This window comes from Ambystoma mexicanum, chromosome 9, assembly GCF_040938575.1.
Source record: "Ambystoma mexicanum isolate Mex_15411 chromosome 9, UKY_AmexF1_1, whole genome shotgun sequence".
Lineage (NCBI taxonomy): Eukaryota > Metazoa > Chordata > Amphibia > Caudata > Ambystomatidae > Ambystoma > Ambystoma mexicanum.
This window is the reverse complement of record NC_090931.1, coordinates 992212519-992239684: the sequence shown is the minus strand read 5'-3', so window position 1 is coordinate 992239684 and position 27166 is coordinate 992212519. Positions and strand designations below refer to the sequence as shown.

Genomic DNA, 27166 nt, shown 5'->3' with positions numbered 1-27166 from the left:
GACTCTAGGTCTATGAGTTCAACATTAAAATGTAAACAAATTGAATCACAGACCTGTGTGTTGTATGTGTGAAAATTGTTGGGGTACACCCACCACAAGTCCACTTGTGTGTTTGTTGATGGAGGTGAGAGCACCATTCAAGGTTCATGGCAACAGTGCAAGGACACCCTTAGACTTAGCAAGCCAATTGCCTTTTTTATATGTTTTATCTTAAATAAACTGAAAGCATACTGAGACTGTCCCTTGAGTTATTGACACCCTTGTCGCCAGTGGTGTGAGTAGTGGATAGTTTAGGTCCCAATACTGATATCGCTCACACGAGTAACATGGATTGTGATTCCTAGTTCTAGGAGTGGTTAGAATAGCCAAGTCAGCACAGCTACTTACAAGAGTGACGCTTCAAGCATCAGGATGTGATTTATTTAGTGATGAAGATGTCACTGTCCAACCTAGAGAAAAGGCACTGGTATGGACCGGTCTGAAGGTAGCAATACTGCTAGGAAGTTGTGGAATAACGGCACCAAAATTAGGACTGGCATATAAGCATTACCTAGATGTGGGGGTGGAGTGTGGAAAAGTCATTGCCTGGGAGAAGAAAAAGTGTCCCTGTTCAACCTGAACAATGGTACATGTCAGATCCGATCAGGGCAGGCCATAGCCCCAGTTGATATGCGAACAGATACTGACACGGATGATAGAGGAAGTTGAAGAAAAAGATTAACAAGGAAATGGTGGACTTCACACAACCCTTTCCTCAAGTCTTTTTGATCATGCACAGGAAGGCGGATGAGATATTTTTTCATATTGGCACTCCCCACAGTTGAGTGGTGAGACTGAAGCCATACAGACCTCTATAGGCTTACTAGATGATTGTCAAGGAAAAGCTAAAAAAAATGTTGGTACTGGTAGTAACAGAGAGATCATGCAATGAATTACCATCTCTGATTGTCTTCCTGCCTGCACCTGATAATACATGGTGGTTATGAATGGAGCTTGCACACGTGAATGCCATTTTGGATTTTGAGGACTATCCAATGGGAACCCTCCAAACTACCAAGTTCAACTTCACTCTTGACATGGCAATGGAGTATTGGCAGGTACCTCTACACCCGGGTTCCAAAGAGAAGGGGGTATTTTCCATGCCAGACGGTCGCCTCCACTTCACAGTCCTCCCATTCAGACTACACTGTACTCTGGCTACCTTTCAATGTCTGATGAGCATTGTCCTAAAGCCATGTCAAAACTTTGCCAGAGTTTATCTAGACAACAATGCTGTATTTAGTGAAGACATCTTTATTTAGTGTGCAATTGCATACACTAGGTGGGGCGTACAGCCAGCAAAGTGCCCCCTCACACAATCTATAGCAACCTACCTGTGATTCCAAGTCAGGAATGGGTATGTCTTGCCCCAAAAAGCATAATTCCAGACCATACAAAAGATCCCAATACCTAAAACCAAAAAGATATTGGAGCCTTTTTGAGAACTGTTGGATATCACAGAAAGTTTATCCCGAATTTGCATCGATTGGTGACCCACTTACAGATAAACTGGCCATGGAACAACTAAAGCCTACCTCACATGACAACTATACTCAAGAAGCTTTCGAAACTCTGAAAACGGGGTTATGGGGTTCGAAAGTCCTAATCATGCCTGGAAAAGAGTTTGTGTTGCAAAAGGATGCTTCCCTGGTAGGGTAGTGGCAGTTTTAGGAAACCTTCATTAGCATTATCAGTCAGAAATAATTTCACAGTGAGCGCAACTATTCCATTGTTGAATTGGTGTCCCTAGCCATTAAATGGTCCATGGACATCCAACATACTATCTGACCAGGAGATTATTTAAGATGATTACAGATCATGCCCTATTAGTATGGATGCCCTGAAATAGATCTCTCTTCTGCCATTGACACGGTCAACCATGCCATCCTGCTCAGCTGCCTCCGTGATAACCTGGATATCACCGGTCAGCCCCTAGCTTTGCTGACTTCTTTCCTCTGATCGACCCTCCAGGTTCAACTTGGGTCCTTCCTCTCCTCAATCTCTATGTCTACCTGTGGTGTTCCCCAGGTGTCTAACCTCAGTCGCTGGTTGTTCAACCAATACCTGGCACTTCTTGCCCACCACATTGCTGCGCTCTGCACCAACTTCCAGTGCTATGCTGATGACACTCAGCTCCTTTTCAGGCTACCCTCAGTCACCTCTCTCCCTCTCTCATCTCTGACTGTCTGTCAGCCATCCAGGAGTGGGGTGCCGCCAATGATCTCTGCCTTAATGTAAGACCGAGATTCTCCTCATCGGCACACCAGCTCCCTCCTTTCCTGTCACTCTCTGGCCAGCCTCTCTTGGCCCCCTTCCTGCTCCCACCTGTGAGGCTAAAAACCTTGGGGTCATCTTAAACTCCACACTTGCCTTCTCTCCTCACATCTACGACGTCTCTAATAAGTCACACTACCAGCTGCACCTCCTCAGAAGTATTCTCCCTTTGCTCACCGTCTCCAGAGCTCTGGTTCTCTCTAGGCTTGACTATTGCAACAGCCTCTTTCTAAATCTGCCTGCTTCTACTCTCTGCCCTCTGCAACTCATCCAGAACAGACTTGTCCTTGGCCTCAAGCCCGGGGATCGTATCTCTCCAGGGCTGAAATCTCTGCACTGGCTCCCTGTGGCTGCGATGATTAAGTTCAAACCCTCTGCATTGTCCACAAGGCCTTCTCCTTTTCAAGCTCTTCACTCATCCACCTCCATATCCCTCAGGGTCAGTCGCTTCTCCAAGCAACAAGTTGGTGGTAGATCTCTTTCTACGGCTGAGGCCTCCCTCTGGAACGGCCTCCCTGCCTCCCTGAAACTTGAAGAGAACCATCTCTGGTTCTGGAAGCACCTCAAAACCTTTTTCTTTGCTTCTGCTTTTTCTCCTCCTCTCCCCTGCTGACTTCCTGGCTGAAACCTAAACTGCACTGGTTACCTGGCCACCCTCTGATCTCGGGCCCAGGTCCCGCCGCCCGCCAGTCGCAAACCTGCACTGCCTTCCTGGCAACCCCCACACTTGGGGACTGTTTCTGTATCCCTACAGTCCCACTACCAGCACTTGACACATGTTGTCTGCACTTACCCTTGCCACCTGCTGGCCGTACTTCTACTTGTTATTTTTTCTTATCCCATGCATTGCACTGTCCCCTCCCTTTCCCCCGCACTCTTCTCCTTCCCCTTCCCCTTCCCCATGCACTTGTGCTATATGAATGACACCTGGCCTAGTAGGATCGTTGTCTGTCTTCCCTCTGTTCCCCCTCCCTTGCCTCGTCGCGCCGTCAAACACTTGTGTATAGGCGCGTTATAAATGCCATATCATATCATATCATAGGCACGGCACAGCAACCGCTAAATCATGGAGTGGTTCATGGCCCTACACGATTCTACTTTTCAGTTGAACACCATGAAGGAACGAGGCCAACAAATGCATATTTTCTGTCATGATCCCCCAAAGGGGAAGTTAGATGAGGAAGAGGGGGATCAACTAGAAAGGTTGAAGTTATGTGACAGGTTCATGAGTAAGACCCTCTCAGAGGGGCCAAAGACCCATCACATCCTGGGGCCGGCAGACTATTGCCAAAAGAAATACCTGCCTAAGAGGTGGTGTGAGGGATTTGAGAGGGACCCCAGTTCCTGGCTCACCTGCATGCATGGAGTCATGAATGTGCATTTGTACCTCTTTCTCAGCCCTGTGCCTATCAGCCTCCCTTCTGGACAGGTCTTTTTCTGACATTTTTCAGATAGTGCCACAGAGCCAGGGAGAAAAGAGCAGCCTGATATACTAACACAAGACACGGAGACTATGGCTTAGCTACCAGCATGCCCCATGTTCCTCAACAACGTAGGGCAAATTTCAACAGTATGGGAACCCAGTCTATAACAAACCCATACTATATTTTGCCTTTTGGGAGAAGGACCCTGATTAGGGAGTTAGGAGCCCACGTCAAGGTTGAGGGCAATTATACAGTGACTATTCCTAGACTCAGAGGCCCAATTGCCTTTACCTGTATGCTTTATCTTAATAAAAAGAAAAGTTAAAACTAACTGATAATGTCACATGGGTCATTGGGAGCTTTGTCACAACGCACTGGCCCCACATGCATAGGAGGCAGACACCATCTGCCCACTCAGACCGGGTCAGTGATCCAGCTAATGTTCAAGTGTCGGGAAGACCCTCATCTCTTCAAAATGCATGGAGGGACTGAATGCATGACGCTATGCCTGCCTCCCACCCCTACTACACCTCACAAGGCCGCTTTGTGGTTCAGGGTCTGTGACAAATCTTGCAATATAATCACTGATTCTCTTGAGGGAAGCTTCTCTTATGTGGCCATGGAAAGGCTGAAGCTACCTGACTCTGACCCTGAGGGTGGCTATCTGCAGGAGGATCACATGGGGGAAGACAAACTCCAGGAAAAGTAGGAAAACGATAGACCAAAATAACTGGTCATAATTCCACATGACATCCATACACCTTTACAACAGACCTGTATAGCTTATTGTAACGTTGAGGAATCCATTCCAGGTTTTCCCAACTAATGGCCCTGTTTACCTCCCCCGACCCCATTTTAGTACTGAGACGAGGAAGAGAGATGGAGCAATCAAGATGACTAGAAACGGTAAACCAACGCTGCATTCTAGTCTTTGGAGAATCCTGACCATTACCTGGAAGTTTAAAACGACCACCGCTGATCAGAATTAGGGAGAGCGGCAGAAGCAGAGGCTGTCGGCAACTTTTTCTGACGCCGTTTGGGACACCGGAAACAAGCAGATTGGAAGCAGCAGCACAGACACCAAGATGAACGGTGTGAAGGGAGACCGTACTGAAGGCAGCCTACTGTCTGATGATCGTGGGCCGCAAGAGCAGCCCGCAGTGAAGGAAAGCAATGCGAAGACGCACTGGCTGACAGGACACATGCCTAGTCAGTGGACCGGGAGAGAAGCATAAAAGAGACACGAGAACCGCCATAGCTGCCCAATAAAGCTAGAGAACATGAATGGGTTACCAAAGCACCTGAAAGGAAATGCTGCGTGCTGCATTGATAACGCAGGAGAAAACAATTGAAGACTTTAAAGAAACTAATATGAATGAGAACATTCTAAAAGAAGGGTCTGTGACCGAGTATTTCAAAGAAGGAAATAATATAGAAGTGAACAGTGTTAAAAGTGGGGCGGTGGTCCAATGCTTGAAAAGAGGAACAAATATACATACAAATATGGTTGAAAGTGGATTGGAGACCGAATGCTTGAAAAGAGGAACTGATCCACATACAAAACTCCAAACTGCCAAACTCCAGCTATCCTACCACCAGATTCTAACCATACACATGATCTATAGACCTCCTGGGCCACTTGGCTCTTTTGAAGATGACCTAAACTGCATCCTAGCCAATAATACCAAAGACCACTCGCAAACATTACTTATGGGTGACCTCAATCTAGGCTTCAACGATAACGACGACAAACATGCTCACTTGGTTACTACTATTCTAAAGGACCACGGCCTTACACAAAATGTCACATCTCCAACACATATCAAAGGAAGGACCCTAGACTGGGTTGCTGACTTAAACTGCAACATTACTATTACAAACACCATACCACAATCTTGGACTGACTACTCCCTAGTCACTTTCTCTGTCTCCCTGGACCTCATCCGCCCTAATACTATAGTCATGGCACCTTCCCTCCCTACTAGGAGCAAAAAGGACATCACAGCAGAAAAGCTACTATGACATCTCCTCCCGGACCTCAATAACCCACCCAACAATACAGATCCCACCTCACTAGTCGAAATCTTCAACCGTACCATGACCAAAGCTTTGGACATTATTGCACCGATCAAAACTCGTAAAAGCAAACAGAAAGCCCACCTTAATGCATGGTTCACACCCCAATTGAAGGAACTAAGGGCACAAAAACGCAAACTACAATCCATTTGGAATCACTGGCCCACGGAAGGAAATAAGCTTAGACTAACAAACCTCTCTAAACTGTACAAAAAAGAAATAATTAGCACAAAAAAGGACACTTTCAACAATAGAATATCTAAGGCCAAATCAGACACCAAGGAGCTTTTCGCTATCCTCCGTGAAATGGAATCTCCCATACCACAGGGGGATAACACTCCCAAGGATGAGCCATGGTGACTGAAATTCAAAATGCCTTATCGAACAAAATTACTTCCCTACAGGTCAAAATTGCCAAAAAGAAAGACTTTCTGCTCCTCCCAGCAGAGACTATACCCCAACAGCAAGCATCTCCTCTCACCCAGCACTGCACCACCCCACCTTTCAGCTTCAGGAAAGTCTCTATTATTGAAACAGATAAAATCATTCTCTCGCTCAAACCCTGCAACTGCAAAAGTGATAGCTGCCCACCCCAAATTATAAAGGATGCAGCCAGGGATCTAGCCCCCTTCATCTCTAAGCTCATTAATGCCTCGTTCACAACTAACCTACTGCCAAACAACCTTAAACACTCTTGGGTACTCCCCCTGCTCAAAAAACAAACTCTGGACCCTTCCATCCCAACGAATTACAGACCTATCACTACAGTCCCCTTCTTACTTAGAATCCTCGACAGAGTAGCATACCTACAAATACAGGACCACCTAGAAGCCAACAACCTGCTAGGAATTCGCCAATCCGGTTTCCGACACCCTCCACGGCACAGCAACAGCCTTGATCGACCTCAAGACTCAAATTGACAAGCTAAAGGACAAAGGGAACTCAGCTATGCTACTCCTCCTTGACCTATCGGCGGCTTTTGACCTAGTGGATCACACATTCTTATGTAACCACCTCAGGTCAGCTGCCCAGTTCTCAAGTGATGCCATAACTTGGGTTCAATCCTTCTTAGCAAATCGCACCATGAGAGTCTTCTCCCCTCTCGCAGCCGCAGACCCCATTCAAGTCCCCTGCGGGGTACCTCAGGGATCTTGCGTCTCCCCCACCATATATAACATATTTACTAAGCCCCTGTTCGACAAATTGTAAAGACTGGGTGTCACCTACACCAATTACGCAGATGACACCCAGATCCTCATCCCCCTCTTTTGGGCAACTTCCTGGAGGACTTAGCCTTAGTAAATAAGATATACCACCTCATTCAGGCATGGATGGCATCCCATGGCCTCTGCCTGAATGACGATAACACTGAACTCCTAATCCTAGGCTCCGAGACGGCCATAAAAAAACTCGACCCCAACTACACCACCTTCAATATCGACAACAAAGACATTAAAGTGGTACCTGCTGTCAAAACCCTTGGCTTCTATCTCGACTCTGCGCTTTCCCTCAAGAAGCAAGTCAACACACTAGCATCCTCCTCAGCTTACACCTGCAAACTGATCCGAGCTTGCAGACTAATCCTCTCTGAAACCAGCCGCATCACCCTAGCCAACGCACTCATACTATTGAGACTGGACTGTTGCAACACACTTTATGCGGGCTCCAATAAGTATATCATAGACAAACTACAAAGACTCCAAAACAATGCCCTCTAAGAGCAGCTCTCAATATTCCCAACAGAGATCACATCTTTGCATTCAGAAGAAATGTTCACTGGCCCAACATAAAAGACAGGGTTCTTCTCAAAACACTATCCCTGACCTCCAAATGTCTAAACAACATTGCGCCTCTGTACCTTACAGAGAGAATTAACAGGAAAACCTCTAACCGGCCCATGAGATCAGCCAACGCCTTCACCCTTGAGATTCCTAGATACAAGCTTTTCATAGCTGGCGGCTCGAGCTTCCCAGTTACGGCTGCCCAATCCTGGAACAAACTCCCACTTGAGTTCAGAACTGACCAACCCTACCCCTCATTTAGGCGAAAAGTTCTAGCATGCTATGGATCAATGATGCCTAAACCAAGCGCCAGAGGTATCTCCCTTACCCAGACAGCGCTCCTTCCTGACCTCCCGCCAATTGCAAATATGCCATTTTACCACCAGCAGATACTCTACCTACTTCTCTCAGTAACATGATCACCCACTGTAAAAATTGTATTGATGACTATGCCTGTTTATAACTTGTATGTAATCCTGTTTTGTATATAAATATTGTGTATGTAAATCCTGTATATTTATAACCACTGTGTAACTTAGCTGATAAGTATCCCTGTAAGGCTTGCGCCCAACTACCTTCGGGTCTCGGCTCCGCCATATCAAATAAACAAAAAAACAAACAAGCTAATGTTGTTGAAAGAGGATGGAGACCCAACACTTGAAAAAGAGAGACAGAATAAATACAAACTTTGTCACAAAAGCATCAGTGACCCAACTTTGTAAAACCATTGTTATGTGGATAAGAGAAAGAGTGCATGGAGAAAGAGAACACCCTGGCAGGTTAGTACACCAGGCAAAGAGTGAGTCGAGGACTCACACCCAGGAGAGAAAGATAAGAAGTAAAGTGACATCCTGGAATTAGAGTAAACCAGGAATAAGAATTAAAATGATATCCAAGCAGGAGAGTAAACCAGGAGTAAAAAATGAAGTGATATCCTGTCAGAAGAGTAAACCAGGATTGCAAAGCAAAGTGACATCCTGGCAAGGGAGTAAACCAGGATTGAAAAGTAAATCAAAGCAATACCCTTGCCAGGGAGTAAACCAGGAGTGAGAAGACAAGTAAACCTGAAGTTGTGGATCCAAAAAGGGAAGATTCATACCCCTTTCAAGAACCAAAGAGACAGTCTCAAATACCCTTGAAGGAGAGTACACAAGGGGTAATAAGTCGGAAAGTGAACATTTGGAAGAACATAAGGGAAACTCAAGGGAAGGTTCATCCCCCTTTCATGCAGTTGAACTGTGAGAAAGAGACATTCTGGAAACTGTTAGAAGGACCCTAGGGGAAGAGAGGTCCCTTTACTGGCTAAACCTTATTTCCTTTCTGTTCTGCACCTTAAAACCTTTATGTTGAGACTTTTCTAAACATGCTACAAGTACATACCTTACCAGAATTCCCTTATACACATTATATTGTGTTTAGAGTGTAAGGGCCCATTTAGAATTTTTGGGCACAGGATGGAGGACACTTTGCTTAACATCCTGATAGAGACGCTCCTTAGTTTTGTTCCGGCAGGGAAACTCTGCTTAGAATTCGAGATAGATAGGATTTTCCCCAACCCTTCTTATTCTTTTCTGGAATTAAAAGTCTATAACCAGCACTTAACGTGGCAAGGTGTTCGAGTCTTACTCTTGATCCCTTACAAGTCTCACAAGATTAAATATGTGGGTGCAGAGGGGTGAAGACAAAGTGCCCTCACTTCTCTGCACCCAGAAATGTTAGTTAATTTTCCCCCAAGATGTCATTATTGGTTTGTTGTTCACAAGAGCTTGATGTTTACTTTTTATAGTACATGGTTAAGGTTGGTTTAGTATGGCATAAAAAAAGAAATGTTTCAAACAGGAAAACACTTGTTTCGGTTACCTGCAGTAAGCAATTAGGAACTATGCTTCATTTATGTGAAACAGGTGGCGGTTTACTGAAGATGTTTCTTCATTTTAGTATTGCAGATTTTAAGAGAATGTTGTTCTGCAGAATAACTAACTGGAAGATCACCTCTGTAATCTGTAGAAAGCAGCTAACAATGGAAACATCTTCAACGAAGTTTCCTTACACTGGCTGTGATGGCAGAAGGACATGGCTGGTGACAATGTCTGGCCACAGTGACCCTGCTTGCAGTACCTGAGGGTCACGGCTTGTCGGCATCAGCATCAGGCCATGTACTAGAGGCATGGCTTTCGACCCACAGGTACTGGGTGCTGCTCAGTGTACCAGAAATGTTACCAAATGTGCCAGTGTTCCTGCATATTTTGCATGGGAGCTACTAAGTATTGTGATGAGTCGAATGGAGTAATCACAAATTCCACAGCGGTAACCTCCTCCCATGTGGCCAGGGGACGGCAGCCACTACCTGATCCTGGCCCCGGGGGCGGCTATTTGTATGAGGGAGCATAACATCGGCGGAAACAGCCTCCAGCTTCATTGGATGCGGCATGGTATCCCCATTTGCCCATGAAGAAAACCCTTTTATACCCAATACCCTAATGGCCTAATGCCATGCATCTATACCCCACTTTAGGGAAAATAGAGAAACCTTTTCCCAAAACCCTTCAGGCCAAACTTTCATTCCTGGTCTAAACAGTAAAAGCTCCAAGAATATCTTTTCCAGTACTAATTCCTCTCCATATAGAACTGGTTTATCATATGGAACCATTGAATGTGATTTCGAAAGTAATCTGCATCAGTTAACATCAATGGACTCCAATTCCCACAAACACTTAAGTACTGGGATGAGTTGGAAGAAGGGAACGATGCAGAGCAGAAAGAGCCTCAAGCTCAAGTGTGCTAGTTGTTTTCAGAATGCCCCTGTGCGTGGGAAATTTAAAGATGGAAAACAAACTGTAGGAGGTTGCTGTTTGGGAGAAGTTGTTACACCTCTCTGCGAGGTGTGTGGAAGCTGGAAGCACAAACCGCTGTGGCAGAGCCAAGGGGCTCTCCAGCAAAGAGGCAGAGCAACATTGCACTAGCAGGACATGCCACAGAGACGCCAGGAACCAAGGGAAGATTCCTAGGCGTTTGTCAGTCGGATGAAGCAATGTTTAACCTGCTGGGACCTGAAGGAAGGCAGGCATGTGGAAGTGGAGCAGCGGGAGAAACTGGAACGATGTGGGAGCCATCCAGAGTGGAAAGCAGGTGGCAAAGCTTCGCTACTTAAGCGTGAATGGGACGAAGACGCCACACAGAGCCGATGAGTGAAATCAAGCAAAGTAGGGACCCAGGGGGATTTCAGCGACCACGCTAAACACAATTTTTAAATGTTTAAGCTACAGAAACAGAGCCAGTAAGAAGACTGTTTGCAAACCAAGAAGGCATATTGCGAATACGAACCCGAGCCATACACAAGTGTATGGAATGCAGATATGGGGAAAACCAGAGCAAATGTTGAAACAACCAGATATACAAAGCCAAGGAAGTTATATACACTTGTGGAAGTAAAAGAGGAACTTTTATCTATGGAAATAAGAAGTCCTGGCAGGCGGGTAAACCAGGCAGCTACAAGTGCATCCGAATTTCTGGCAGGGGAGTATACCAGTAAATCACAAGTGCATAAAAGGTCCAGGCAGCAGAGTATACCAGGCAGTTGCAAATCTACAGGAAGTCCCAGGAAAGGACTGTGTTTGTTGAATAAAGAAGGAACTTTTGAAAGAAGGAACTACAAGCCTAGGTATCTTTGTAGCTAATAGGATTGTTGTTGGGCAAGAAAGACACAAAGAACTGTTAGAACAATAAACATTGGCATAGTGTTCAAGAAACCAGGGGAAGGGCATTACCCTCTGCAACCAAGGTTCTTTTGCCTTGGAGAACTCTTATATTGGAGCTGTTCTATTTTTCATTCATGAACTCTTTTTGCAATCACCAGGTCATAGACATTTCCCTTTTCACCTTATAATTTGGTTTGTAGTGTGAGGGTCAGGATAGAAAGTTTGGACACAAGGGCAGTTTTGATTTTGACATCTTGACACAGACAGATCCTTAGTTTTTGGTTTTAGGTAGGGAAATTCCTCTTAGAGCAGGGTCAGCAAGGCCTTTTCCGAACCCCGGTTTTATGTTAATAAAAGTCTTTGAACCAAAAACATGACAACTTTGTGTCTGACTTTCATTTCTGACTCCTTGCAGTATCCAGGCTACCCTGCAGAATGTCAATAGAGATACCGATATGTCAAGGTGTTCATCAACATAACAATGGTGCTATGAATAATTATTATTATTTCTAGAGGACTTTCCAGTGTGCTGGTTAATTGGCCGATGATATTATGGCCATCTGCACGTTGCTTTCTAACCTCAATACCCAATGCTTTGTCTTATTGCAGGGAGTGGCAAGGGAGGCTGACAAGCGTCATATGTGTTCCAATGTGGGCAGGGGGGGAGAAACGGGGTTCCTCTCTCCATGTTCCCCACCTTGCCCCCACTACAGTGGCTTCCACTTCCTTTTTCAAAATGGCAGCGGCTGGTGCTACAGCTCTCACACCTTTTTCCAATCTCAGCTCCGATTATTAAGAGGTGCAGGATGCCTTCTTACACAACCATGGGTGCTACAGGTAGGTAGAAGAGTAGCTAGGCTGAGAACAGTGGCCACAGATGCAACCCTAAAATAGTTCCTGTGACATCAGATACTGCTCTACAAAATGTCTGCCTGTCAGGTCATTATTGGTTCTTGCAATCGGGTGGTCGGGTACAATAGCACCCGTTCTCTGCACAGACATATATTAAAACTCAGACGTATAGCTCTTCCAATGGGGAAAAAGCATTATACACACAAGTTTACTGATCAGGTGTGAAACCGATCAGGATATATTATCACAGACCAAAATAATTAAATAATCACGATATTTGTTCAATTCTTTCAGCTGTCATGCAAAGCTTAGCTCGTAAAAACGAATGGCCTTTGGACAAGATGCACCTGACAGTGGATGTCACTAAGAAGTACAAGGAAGAATTTGCACAACCTGCTAGAGAAGGCGCCTACATTTATGGCATGCATATGGAAGGTAAGTCCAGGGCAATGATGGAGACCAAATAAACCCATGCACACTTCCGGCTGTCTTTGATCACCATTATATCAGTAAAAGCTACAGTGAATGCAACCAAGTATGTGGTTTGTCTCTAAAGAAGAGCAAACTGGTCAAATATGAAAAACAATCTTATTAGCAAAACCTACAGGTCCAATAAAATTAATTTTCTATGCAGATTTCATACTAGAGGGTCATCACATTAAAACTATTAGTCCATGGACCGCATTAATTAAATAGTTTGGCCGCAGATGATGCAAGTCAATCATAATGACTGAATTGTGCAGCATCTGCATTTCTTCTTCTATCACACTCATAAGGTGCAGCCAGGAGCATTTGAATGACACAGATTCCTCAGTTGCACGGGATCAGAGCTATGTCTTGGCAGTAGGGCAGAATACAGAGCAGTCAAGATTCTGCCTCCATTTTTCTGTCTACCTTTTTGTCAACATGATGAGAAAGCTGCAGACCTGTACTGTAACAAACAATAGGGGAGCCCCTGTGTGCAAGTGTGAGTGGGGGCAAAGTATGTAGAATTTACAAAAACCGACAAAGGGGTACTCACACTCGAGACAGTCCTAGATTCTGTCCGACATTCAAATTAAATCTCCATAGTAATTTAAAGGCTAGTGTTTGCGAGGCAAATCACTGGGGATACACCAAGGGAGCAGTCTGAGAAATGCTAACCATAAATTTATTGTTGAAAGCATAGTTTTTTTGAGATTTTACACAATTTCTAAAGCAAAAAATAAGTAGAATAGAGCAATTGAAAAAATAAAGAAAAACAGAACATTCATCACAAATATATCAAGTGCAAAAGAAGGGATAACATATTAATCACATCAAGATAAAACAATGATTACAGGCTACCCATAGTTCCTGCAGCATAAGACCTGCCACGGTGTATAAAAAATGACCCTGGTAGGTATGTAAAAAGAATATTATTTTAGCTGAGTTTGTATATTTAATCTGCCAACATGTGGGAAAGAATCAAAAGTTTGTTCCTAAAGGGAACAACATATATATAAATCACGTTTCGGCATGCCAAACTGGCATCAGTAGTCAGAGCCTTCCTCAGGGCAGGATGGAGGTGAGTTGATAGTATCACCCTAGAGGGGGCAGAAAAAAGGGAATACTTAAGTCATATAGACAGGCTGCTATACAGACAACTTCAGAGGGATATCATAATTCAAGTGTATGCTGTCATAAATATACGGACCACTCCCCCAGTATAGATTAAAGAACGGAGTGCAGTCCGTAGAAGGCTACTTTTCCAAACCTATTGAACTTCGTACGCTGTGTAACAATGCGGCCAAGTAGAAAGAAAAAGGTAGAGCGCACCTGGGTCACGCTTCTGAAAATGCTGTGGAGAGAATACAGCCTTAGTGAGAGTATAATTCATAGAAAGAGCGAAAAGTCAGTGAAGGAGTTTGTCGGACGCCATCGGAGCATGTTGTGGTATTGCTCCTGATTATTTTATCTGAAAGGTGGCGCTCCGAATCATGAATATAACTAAAGAACAAGCACTACAATAAGTAAAAGGAGTGTGAGGTGCCCAGACAGGGTCATAGAGTGAATGGTGAGGGATCCTATAGAGGAGCTTAACGGGGAGACGGCATGCAGGTTTATAAAAGCATGGTATAAGTATATGGGTGCATGCAAGCCCATATGTGGATATGAGCATAGCATAGTGCTAATATCAAGGTTTAAAAAGGATTTATGTTATTGGTATTTAACAGTAACAGGCCCGGTGGGGCAGACACGTAAAAGGTACCTTAGTAGTGAAATGCTCCGGGTAGAACTTTTCCGAAGAGTTAGGTGGAAAGGAAAACAGGTCCGTCTTCATTAAATAAAGATGGAGTCAGTAGTCCCCAAGGGTGCTATAATGAGCAAGCACACCTAACCTGGAAAGGCAAAAACACTGTATGAGCGCTTGTGCTGGACCTAGGCGGAAACACAGTAACAACTATGTGGAGAAGCCATATGAAAGGAACCATGTAAAGAACCGGGCAGGGGGCTGTTGCTGAAATCCAGAATAAACTGGAAAACTTACCAGTGTACGAAAGTAGAAAACAGCAGAGGTTAGGATTCGTCTATGCAAAATCCCTGTGGAAACGACGCCACGTTCTGCTAACTCGGTTCACTGAGTTGAAGCCAGAGGACAGAGTGCCTCGTCATGCTGGGGTGAAATGGCTGACCGAAGCAAGTCCAAATGCTGTATCAAAAGTTACATTGCTGGGAGTCAAAATGCAGGATTGGATGCACAATAAAGGGAAATCGTCTGAGGTAGAGTTGTTCAGCCCCTTTTGACCACAAAGATCAGCAAGCACTATGGCACTATCTGGTGGCGCTGATCTGGATTATGGACCGCCTCCTTCACTTCTTTATGGCCTAGCAGTCTTGTGTGTAAGTGAGTATAGTACCCACAATGCATTTCCTGCTGTTGCTGTTGGCAGCTCTCCAGTGGTAGAAGTGCACCAAACTAAGCAATGGAACTGTGACCTCGGAAGGGGACGTGTTAGGGGAAAGCAGGAAGGCTGCTGGGAAAAGTAGACTGTGATCGTCAATAGACCAAGGATTCTATCCTGCAATATGACATGTGATGTTATCCTTGAGGTCGCCATGTGCTGCCCAGTGATATGCATTTAAAGATTATGCAGAGAATCTAAGCTCAACTCTCTACTGAAAGCCACAGCAGTTTCCTGATTGCAGCCTGGACATGACCACCACTATCCCTACATCCAGAAACACATCCATTTTGAGCCTCCTTGAATTCGTCAATAAATGTCACTGAAGTACACCCCCCAGGAATGCATTGCAATAGTCCAAGCAACTAGTCGATACATCTCTTGGTACAGCTGCAGTCTTGTCCAGTGGCATGAAGGGACCCATCACACAGTCACCTGACAGTACAAGAGCACCCCTTTTGAATGCCTTGGACCATTATCAATTATTATTATCATTATGGTATTTATTGAGCACGGACCTAGCTCTGAGAAGCAACCGAGCACTTTACAGAGGTATACAACAGTACAGATGCATAACAAAGCACTTTTCAGAGGTAACAACAGAACAGATATACTGTGGAGGGTAGGATACAGAGGGGCACAGAGGAGGGGTACAGCTGTACAGGGTGGCAGGGATGAGAGGCGTGGATGGTGTCTAGCAAGTCAGGTGGCACGAGGGGCGAAGTGATGGCCTATGTGTTGAGGAGGAGATGTTGAGGATTATAATGTCTATGCAATTAACTACTTGGCAGGTTTTCTAAAAGTCAGAGAAACATGTGGTGTCAGGAGAGATTAACATGACCTTCTTCATCTTCCCTGGCAAAGACAAAACCAGCTAGAGTCCATCCAGGTAGAGATGTCATTGCAGAATCGTTTGTGTACGGTCAACACATATCAGTTTAGCTGCAACTGCTATAGGGTGGTAACATGAAGAGGTATGCTTTAACTTCAAATGGAACAGTTCCAGAATGTTGAGAGTGGATGTAAAAAGTAATGGAGACGATGACAGTAAAATAAAATAAAAGTAGTGGAACTCTGCTGCTTTCCAGTCACAGATGGCTCTTCAGCATCCAACCTTTCTCTTTCTAAAAGCCTATTGGAGACTGATACGTACTCTGATAAGTGATGAGACCAAAGCAATTCACGGCAATGCTGGTTTATCGAAATATAGTAATACTGTCACTGCCAGAGCAGTGCTGTATCAAACATCATGCACATAAGGTTGTCAGCAAATCAAGCCAGTATTTCTGGTGTTTTCTCAACCTCAATGCCATGTATTCTAGGGTTCTGTGCTATGGATTGGGCACCATGTATTCTAGCGTGACAGGAATGAGAGATGCGAGAGGGGACGTTACTATCGGTTACACCTCTGCAAATGCATTGGCTCAGACATGAAGCCATTGACCTTCACCTTGGCCATCAGAATTGTCCCAACGCTAAGAAGGAATCAGTAAGTGGTGCATACAACAAAACTGCATTCTGAAGCAGAGGTTTATTGGGGTTGAACATAAACGTGGGCCAAATAAAGAAATTGTAACAAAACAGCAGAGTGGCTTCTCCGGGAGTTGCAACAAGTCAAAGACTGTGGGTTTTATGAAAAGTTCTCTGGGTTTAACACATGTCTCTCGGTGTGGGGTATCCTTCCAGAAACAATTGCCAGTTTCTCAGTCACTTCCAGTCTGGGGGTTACAGTGTTCCTGCACTCGTTCCTTGGTTTCTGGTTCCAACTTCTGCTTCTCGTCCTGGTCTCTGTTACCCCTGGGAGACTCATTCATCAGGGTACGAGGCCACAGCAATCTGGTCTTTAGCAACCTCAGAAGGGATGTTGGGATTCCCCAAGCCAAAGCCATAGTGCTTCTGCTGCAACCCTACTTCTGACCTTTGGGGAAGGGAGTGGTATGCCACACGCCCTTCTCCACTTCCTCCAAACCATTTGGACTGGTCTCATACCAAGAGGAGCCCTCCCTACTTTTATCCTCCTCACTTCACTAAACTCCTCCTAGGATCTCTGACACCTCCCAGATTCTCCATCACATCCATGTACCTCTTTCCCATCTTAGCTCACTTTTGTAAAACATGCCTACTCCTCTTCATTTTTTTTGTCAGCGCATCCTTTTCTGCTTCTCATCTCCTCATTCTTCTCCTTCGCTTTTCCTCCATCTTGCTTTGTATGTCTCTATACCTTTCCTATCCTGAGGTCTCCCTCAACCTTATTTCCGGTATGCTCTTCTTCTCTCTATATCTTCCCTCTTCCTACTCCTTATCTTTTCCATCCACTTTCTGACTCAACATTCCAACTTAATTGTCACCTCCTTATTGTTCACCTCTTCTTGACTTCCCCCATCTCCATCCTTCGCTCCACCTTTCCAGCTCCATCTCTTCATCCAAGTGCCCTGTCTCCACCTCCTAGGACTGCTCTTGCTTCACTATGTTCGGTTGTGCATTGATCTAATGTCTATTTTATGCGTGGCTAATACCCAACTGCTGAGGAAGCCCCACTGCCCCTTTGCGTAGCTATGGACAAATCCTTTTTGCAGACTGGCCACCACCTTGCAATTTCATACTGCACATGTGCAGGAAAAAGCTGCCGCAGTGGAGTAGCATGCTCTGTGGTTCTTCCTTGCCTTACCAGTTGGTGGGCTGAACTTAATAAATTGGAGGGCTTTTGAGCACATTAACTCTTCCTCTCGCCTCCTCTTCTTCCTTTACTGCAGCCTCACCTCCCAAATCAATATCCCAGTGTAAATGGTAGTCTGCTCTTCTTTCCTTCTCCATACTTATGAGATTTCCCTACAAAACTTGATTTGGGAAATGCCAGACCAAGCGAGAGTGGCACACTGCAGGGATTTTTTCAGACTATAAGATTTTCTTAAGGAGACAGAGGTAAGAATTTTCACCTGGTGACAAGCCCCTGTCATATGACTCAGATGTGTTGGGGTGTCCCGGGGGATCCTCCCTACATGTCCAGGTTTGCTTAGGGGGTGATGAAAACCATCCCTTTTGGCTGCTCCATCATACACCCCAACAATGAGGCACGGTACTTCCTCACAGAATGAAACATTTAGGCAGGATACATTTAGTTATCACATGACCAAAACCACATTTCTGAATTACAAGCTCAATATTATTCCAGTCAATATTATCACACTCCAGTTCCTACAAGAAAAGCACAAACGGTGATCCAGATTGGCATGCCAGTTCTTTCATTTATGTCTCGCTTGTAATGTTACCAAATGTTTATTGGTTGCTTATAAGTCCTAATTGATATGCATCAATTAGCATGGGCTGCTAGGGTTCATGCCTGGTTGGAAATATTTTGATGTATATCTTTCCATCATGATTTAATCATGCACTAGGATCACATGATGTAAAATCCAATGGGCCCCCTCATTGTATTATTTTTTAGGTAATTAATTGGGTAGTTGGATCATACAAAACAGCTCAGGGAATCTAGTGGTAAATTGAAAAGTATAACGAAAATATATTAAACAAATCTGTAAAAAATACAAATAATGTGTCTAGAGACAATAAATACATCCATTCAGATAAAAGCTATTAAAACATAGTCTGTGACAGGTTATATACTAATGTTAGTACTCTTATGACTGAGAGCGGGTTAATTAATAAAGAAGAAGAAAGAGACCTTAGTATAACATTGTGATACTATGTTAGAAAAAAAAACAACAAGTTGTATATGTTTACAATCTGAAGGAATATTAAGAGCCACATTTCTCTTCTTCTGGGTGGCTTTAGCTGAATTTCAGGTGCTTCTCACCTCAATATCCATGCAACCAAAGTGTTTCCTTGAATTTCAAGGGTTTTGTTATTCTGTAGATTTGTTCCGCACATGGCACATGGAACAAGTGCTTGTGGTCTTGTGAGTAAGCATCTGTACTGGTAACATGACAGCCTGAGTAAAATCCTAGTAGCCAAATACTTGAACAAGCTTACCAACCTCAAAGAAACCCAAGGGGGTTGCGTCCACCCTCTGGAAAAAGGTTAGGCTGTCCACCCACATGTGTCCTTTACTTGTGCCCTGAAAATCAGCCACAATCAGGAGGAAATAATTGCACCAGCTTCCAGGATTGCAGACTCTCTTGTAACATCATGGGCAAATACTCATGACTTACTTGCCCTCTCATCATTTCCCCTCCTCACCCCCATGTCTGGGTTACAACAGTACTCTGCTTTATAAAGATAACTTGAAAAGTACACATACCATAGTGGCACTTGTTAGTCAAAAAGTGTACACTTGTGCCATTATTCCCCGCCCCCCATCTTGACTGGGAGACTACAAATACCAGAATGAAATTCAGCAAAAGGAGACAAATTGTGTCTGAGTGCAAAACTTTCAAGAACAGACTGTAGCACGGTTTAAAAAAAAATGTGGATGCCGTGTGTTATGAGATATTTAAAACTAGGAAAACACACAGCATTCAGGACTGTGGACTGTCTCCCACCCATGCAGTAACTGGGACCAACCCTGCTTAGCTTCAAAGAGAGAAAGGATCCGGCCCCCTCACGCCATGTTGCTCTATGTGGTAGTGCAACGTAGGATTATTTATTAGGCAACATGGGCTGAGGAGGCTGGCCCCTTCCTCGCTTTGAAGCTTAGCAAGGTCAGTCCCGGTTACTGCATGGATGGGAAACCCACTGTAGCTGTAAAAGTATCTATTTTTTTTATTTTATATAAAGGATTGCAGACTTTGAGAGCTCACAATGTTTTTAGTTAGTGCACAGTGAGATGAAATGTTTTGCCCGTGGATTACACACTTTGTTTAGGCAGCGTGCTACCAGCCCCTTGTTTTATGGCTGGTCTCTTGGTGACTGTTGTGATACATCGCACGACCCCCAGCTAACCGCATTTAAGTAGCACAGAAAAGGGAACAAAATGACCAGCTGCAAGAATACCGTATGTCCAGGTACTTTTGACCCCATAGCGAAAATCAAAAGCTGGCACGCATGAATATACAGACAGTAAGTGAACATATATTTTAAAGTGAAATATACAAATGTAGTTCAGTTGGCCTTCTCCTTAGAAGAAAGACTACAAGACAAAATAGCATTGGACTTTTAAGAAAAAGTAACTAACAGCAGAAAAAATAATCTGAGAGAGGAAATCTTCTAATTCATATGCTGGCAAAGTATAAAAGTTACTCACCTTTTAAACCCAGCAATCTGTCATGAGCTATTCCCTGGAAAACAAACTCCCAATACGAAACAAGAGCTTGCGGTCTTGTGGGTAAGCGTCTGCACTGGAAACATGACAACCTGAATAGAATCCTGGTAGCCAAATATTTGAGCAACCTTGCCAACCTAAACAAAATCCAGGGGGTTGCGTCACCCCTCTGAATAAAAGTTGCGCTATGCACCCACATGTGCCCTTTACTTGTGTCCTGAAAAGCAGCCACAATCAGGGGAATATAACTGCACCAGTGTCCAGGATTGCAAACTCTCTTGCCACATCGCGGCCAAATACTTATGACTTACTTGCCCTCTCATCATTTCCCCTCCTCACCCCAGGTCTGGTTTTTAGCAATATTCTGCTTTATAAAGATAACTTGAAAAGTGCACATACCATAGTGTCACTCAAATGTATAAATCCTTATAGAACTATGTTTCCAACACACAGCAAAGGAAGAACTCTGGACTTGCTAGCAGACTTGAACTGCTCTTCCACCTTGCTTGCCAACTCTCCCTGCCCACGTTCTGACCACCACTGTATCTCCTTCACCATATAGGACAGCCTGGGCCTGACTCCAAAGGCCATACTAGCACCCCAGGTCGCAACGAGAAATAACCACAACATTATGACAGACAATCTCCGACCACTTCTACAGCCAATTACCAATCCATTTAGTGGCCTTGACAAGGACCTTTCAGTACTCGTAGATTTGTACAACCAACATTACTTCAGGCATTAAGCAGAATTGCCCTGTTAAAAACAAGGAAAGCTAAACCAATAGCCCATCTAAACAAGTGGTTTACTGCTGACCACAAAACATTGCGTAGAACTCAAAGAACCACCGTAAATAACTGGAAAAAAACACCCTCCGCCATCAACAAAAGAAAAATTCACAACGGCTGCTGCCAACAACAAAGCAGCTATATTAAACACAAAAAGGGAGGCTTACAACACCAGAATACAAAATGCCAAGTCAGGTTCAAAAGAGCTCTTCACTATCCTCAGGGAACTGGAGACTCCTGTTCCTTCCACAGAACTTTGCACTAAAGACGCTTCTTGGTGTGCTAAAATCCCAAAAGACTTCCTAGACAAAATAGCGCTGCTGCAAACCAAAATCGAGGCAAAAAGGCACCGTTTGACACTGAGCACCAACTTCAACAAATCTCACGACACGCAGCCCACATTGTGTCATCCATTCCAATTTGCTCCAGTCACTACTCAAGAGGTAGAAGACATCATAGCCAATTTAAAACCCTCAAGATGTTAAGGGGATATTTGCCGAGCCACGGCCATCAAGGAAGGAGCAATGGATCTTGCACTATTCATCACTTCCCTGATCACTACCTCATTCAAATCCGGCATTGTCCTGGACAATGTTAAGGAGGCATTGGTAATGCTCCTTCTCAAAAAACCTGACTTAAATCCGAATACCCCTACCAACTGCAGGCCTATAACTACAGTTCCGTTCCTCTTGAATATCATCGATAGAGCAGCATACCTCCAGATACAAAAACACTTAGAAGACAACAACCTCTTAGGGTTGCGTCAATCCGGATTCAGACCGAGACATGGCACAGAAACAGCCCTCCTTGATTTAAAAATCCAAATGGATGAGTTAAAAGATAAAGGCAACATAGCCATCCTTTTGCTGCTCGACCTTTCTGCAGCCTTTGATCTGGTCGACCACCAGATCCTCACCAAACACCTGACTACAGCAGCCGCCTTCTCTACTAAAGCTGCTACCTGGATTCAATCTTTTCTAGCCAACAGGACCAAGAGGGTCTTCTCTACCACATCAACTGCTGATCCAGTTCCAATCTCATGTCCCCCGAGGTCCTGCATCTCTCCCACCTTATACAATATTTTTACAAAGCTTCTGTTCGACCACCTAGATGGCTTGGGTGTCACCTACACCAACTATACGGATTACACCCAAGTCCTTATTACTCTGACAGGTTGCTACGACAAGGATTCAAAAATATTAAATGATATCTATCTTCAGATCCAGATTTGGAAAGCCCCCAGGGCCTATGCCTAAACAATGATAAGACTGAGCTTCTTGTCATAGGCTCCCACTCACGACTAAACAAGTTAGATCCACACTACAAACTCTTTAACATTGATGGGAACTTCATCAAGGTCTCTAGTGAGGCAAAACTCTAGGTATCTACTTAGTCTCCACCATCTCTCTCTCTCTCTCTCTCAAGGCAATTCAACACAACCGCTTCCACAACAGCATACACCACCAAGTTGATTAATGCTACCTTTCCACCAACAGCTGCATCACGCTAGCCAGAGCTCTGATTTTATCCAAAATTGACTATTGTAACACTCTATATTTAGGCACCGATGAACGAAATCTAAACAAGCTTGAAGTGCTTCAGAATAATGCGCTCAGATAAGCCTTAAATATCCCTCTAACTAATCATATCTCTACAATCAGGCCTGACCCACATTGGTTCCCAGTGCAAGACAGAATTTGACTGCGAACATTAGTAATCACCCATAAATGCCTGTCTAACATGGCCCCAAAATACCTGGCGGAAGAATTTACCAGAAGCCAATCCACCAGACTCACCAGATCCAACTACTTACACCGCCTGAACATTCATATATTTAAACTACAAAAAGCAGGCGGGTCCAGCTTCCCCTTACTAGCTGCCAAGCTTTGGAGCTCCTTGCCTAACACTCTCAAGCAGAACCATCCTTCTGCTCCTTCAGAAACAAGGTAAAAGCCTGACTCTTTGCTCAGCTAAACTAACTTTCACTCCCTGCCACCTTGTACTAACCGTTCAATGCCTTCTCCTGTAACTTTGTCCGGTCTTGCTATGTAACGTAAGTCATCTGCTATATAATCATGTATCTGTAATTATACGTATTATAAGTCTGTAACTATGTAAATCTGTAACTGTGTTTCAAGCATAAGCTCCTAGATACCTGAGTGTTAAGTGTGCTCTACAAATAAATAAACTACACTAAACTAATTAGGCAAAAGTGTACAATTGTGGCATTATTTCGCCCATCTTGACTGGGTGGCTACAAATACCAGAATGCAATTCAGCAAAAGGCAAGAAAATGGTATGCAAGTACAAAACTGTAAAGGACTGACAGTAGCACACTTTAAAAAATATAAATGTGGCTGCCGTGTGTTACGAGATATTTTAAAGTAAGAAAATACAAAGCATTCAGGACTGTGGACTGTCTCCTATCCACACAGTATCCAGGACTGCCCCTTCTTCGTTTCAAAGCGAGGAAGGATCTAGCCCCCTTCGGCCTTCAGAAAAAAGAATTTGTTGGTCTTCTTAATAACATTTTTATTTTTTAACAAATCTTTACAAAACCTTGCGTTTGAGGGGTCCCTAATCACTTTAAAAAATTCGGCCAAATCCGTTACTTGAATCAAAAGTTATTAAAATCGAATTTTAACAGGTTCCAATGGGAGTCTGACTCAGGCTTAACTACGCCAATCTATAATATATATATATTCAGTAAAAAAACTTTGTTAAAGGGACCTTATGGTTAAGTTGCGCTACTAAAAACCTATGAAATTCAGTAAATAAAACTTTGTTAAAGGGACGTTATGGTTCCAAGTAAAACCGAAAAACCCCTGAAATTCGCTAGTTATGGTAAGCTAAGCAACCATAACTCGCGCCACCACCGTGCATTGCTAAGACTAACACCCAGGACATCAAAGATGACATCACAAACGCAGCCATATTTGTCTCTGTGCAATACGAGAAAAAATTACTTGGGAATTTGGAAACATGTCCATGACCTACCCAAGTCCTTCTTTCATTGCAAATTGCAAAGAAATTCCAGACACATGTCCTAAACTGTTCCCTCCACGAATTATAATTATGTCTGGATGACGCTGTGTCTCCAAAGTAGCACAGAGAGGTACCCAATCCAGCCACTTCATTCCACGCACTCCATGCCAGTGCACTTCCACATGAGGGAATCCAAGATGTGCAGCCACTCCACAGCGTTCTACATGCACCTCCAACCAATGTATCCATGAGTCTCCCAAAATCCAGATAATCTTTTTTCTGAAACACACAACCATAGCTATCTGTTCTTCTCTCGGGAAACAGATTTTCTGACAAACTCTCTCCTTACACAACACACCCAGTAAACTTTATTAACCAATTCCTTGTTCTACTCATTCTCATTTGCATGCCTCTCCACCCCAAAATCCCTGTATGTAATACGCACTGTCAGCAGACAAGCGCCATGTCCGTGGACATCTTGAAAACTCTGAGCGTGATGAATTTCAATTTAAATAATATACCCCATTTCCCCTTTGAGGTTGGCTCTGAAAAGAGACGTTTTATTTGTTGGTTTTTTTGCAGATGCTTGAGAGACACCTGCTATTTTGTATTTTTTTCTTTTTTTTCTTACTTTACTCATAGAATCTTCACATAAGCTTCTCCAAAGCAACCCTTATATTCCAAAACACATGGCATTTTGCATAAAAGATAAAGAAATGCCATCTTCTTTAAAATAAACAGCATTACTAGAATCAATGTTCTCATTATTCCAAAAGAACATACCAGCTCTAAGCATGAAAGCAAACATGCCTCGGTTGATTGTACACCTAGCAATGTTTTGCTGAGGACAAAAACAGAACTATTGTCCCGTATTGCCCTAGGTACTAAATCAGAAAAAATAACTTTGGCATTTGGAAGGACGTTCATTACTGCTTGATCCAAGTGTTCCAAATCTGCCAACAATGTAGGGGCACTGACATAGCCCAAATGCAAAGCACCACAGTGCAAAACTACCACATGGGGACTGTTCATCCTACCCATGTCTTCACAAACTTGTACAATTCCCTGTACATTGCAATCAGACACAGTGCTCCACACCACCTGCACTCCTTTAACATCAAAATTGTTTGCCACATTCCTGCATTTAGAATACTGCTCTAAACCATGCACAAACATATCTCCAACCACCAACACCCTACACACAACCTCTTTCAACACAAATCCACAACCTCAACACCTGATTGGCTAATCCCTACAGTACCCTTTCCATGCTGGATTTGCTGGAAAACCCTGGATGTGGCACGCCCTGTCCGCGGACAGCCGCGGTGTCCGCGGAGCGCGTAACTCTTAGACAGCCCTTCTACCCTTTCCACTTCACTCTCTGTCTCATTCCCTCATTGGATACAGCTAAGCTGTCACATAACCATCCACCAATCACATCCAAGACCTGTACATCTAACTCCATCCTCATAGTTCAGCACTTCAAATGTACTGTTGATCACTCTGAGTACAGGTATCATGTCATTGGAAAGCACCTACTACAAAAACTACTGTACAAGTCTCCAGGATTTCTACTTGCAGCTGCATGCATATACACATGCATGAATACAAACTACAGGTATGCATATTTTCTGCACAGTGCATGTACATCTCTTATGAATGCATATAAACAGGGTAATTGCCACTTAACCTGTATAACCTATAAAAATGAACTTACTGTATTTTTTTCCATCTGCTATAATCAACTGTCACTTCCAAACCTCTCTGCTATCTACATTCTTTTTTTACACACAAAGTTATCTAAAAAGTGTAATTTAAGATTAAAAGATGGGAGAAATAACAGTACAATTGTAGAAAAACAGTTAGTAGTGTATTATAAAATTACACACAGCCAGGATGAGTTCATGCATCTTTATACACTCACACAGATAGACACTATCATTAGAAAAGCTCCCAGCTGAATAGACACCACTGCCTCGACATCACATCTTTCTGCTTTATTACCCACACCTTCACAAATGCATACATTCCATGCTTTTCCATACAGTTTCTTTCATTTACCCTATAGAAATAGCAAAATAAGTATATGATTATTTCTTCTATCTCCTAACATCCAATAACACACCATTGAGAAACCAAGTGAGTTTCATACGCTTAGTATTATACTCATTTGCAAAGCATGTTCAACTAACAGATTGTAAGTAAAATATAAAGGCTGCACATAGTCAAAGGACACTGCATACACACACCATGTTCAGTTATTAAACAATACTACTACAAAAACATAAAAATCAACGTCTAAATTAACAACAGTGCTATAAACACACAAAATGACTAACTTCTTTCTTTTACAATTGCAGTGAAGACTACTCTACTGAAAAGCAGCAGCGTCTGAAGTACAAACAACAACTCAGAAGACACCTGCTCATTCCAAACAAAAAAAGTAAGTAAAATACTACCATAAGGTTCTAACTGTAACTCAAACACACTGTGGGGTTGATTCATGAAATTTGTGCACCGAAAAACAGGGATTTGCACGCCATTCTGCCCACAAATCCCACTTTGTTAAACAGGTATTTGCGGGCAGAATGGCACACAAATCCCCATTTTTCGGCACACAAATTCCATGAATCAGCCCCTAGAATGTTAATATTGCAGAAAAAAGAATTGTTTTAATTATATACCATTAGCTTAATTACTAGTGCTTCTCCTCACCACTAGCTTACTTTGTATTGTCATCTGAACCCCAGTATAGTAACACACAAATACAAGAATAGCCTTTCCAACTAGCTGCAGCTGCCCATTGCACAATCACACACCTCCACATACATCCTTACCATCATACTCAGATACTCATGCACACAGCACACATACATTTCAGAAAGACCCAACCCATACCTTCTTTTTTTTCCAACAGACCCCAAAGACTGCCTACCAAAAAGCAAGTCCGTAGAAAGCAACGCAAATCAAAATAAAAGTGTCCAAAGTAAGCATCCATCTCTAGCAGAATTTGTGAAAAAAGTTCAAACATGCATTTTGCTTGATCTCCCTTCTGCCTTTGATACTGTCAACCATACCATCCTGCTCAACTGTCTCCGTGATAACCT

General features: G+C 43.5%; 1 protein-coding gene across 1 annotated transcript in view; it reads left to right on the top strand.

Annotated features, from left to right (window-relative positions):
- The window catches only part of LOC138488874 (dynein axonemal heavy chain 11-like), a 2478284-nt gene that overhangs the window by 2408214 nt on the left and 42904 nt on the right, over positions 1–27166 (top strand). Inside the window, exon 55 of the mRNA XM_069616234.1 lies at positions 12439–12579. Coding sequence (XP_069472335.1) covers positions 12439–12579 — 141 coding nt within the window. The remainder of the gene's footprint in view (positions 1–12438; positions 12580–27166) is intronic.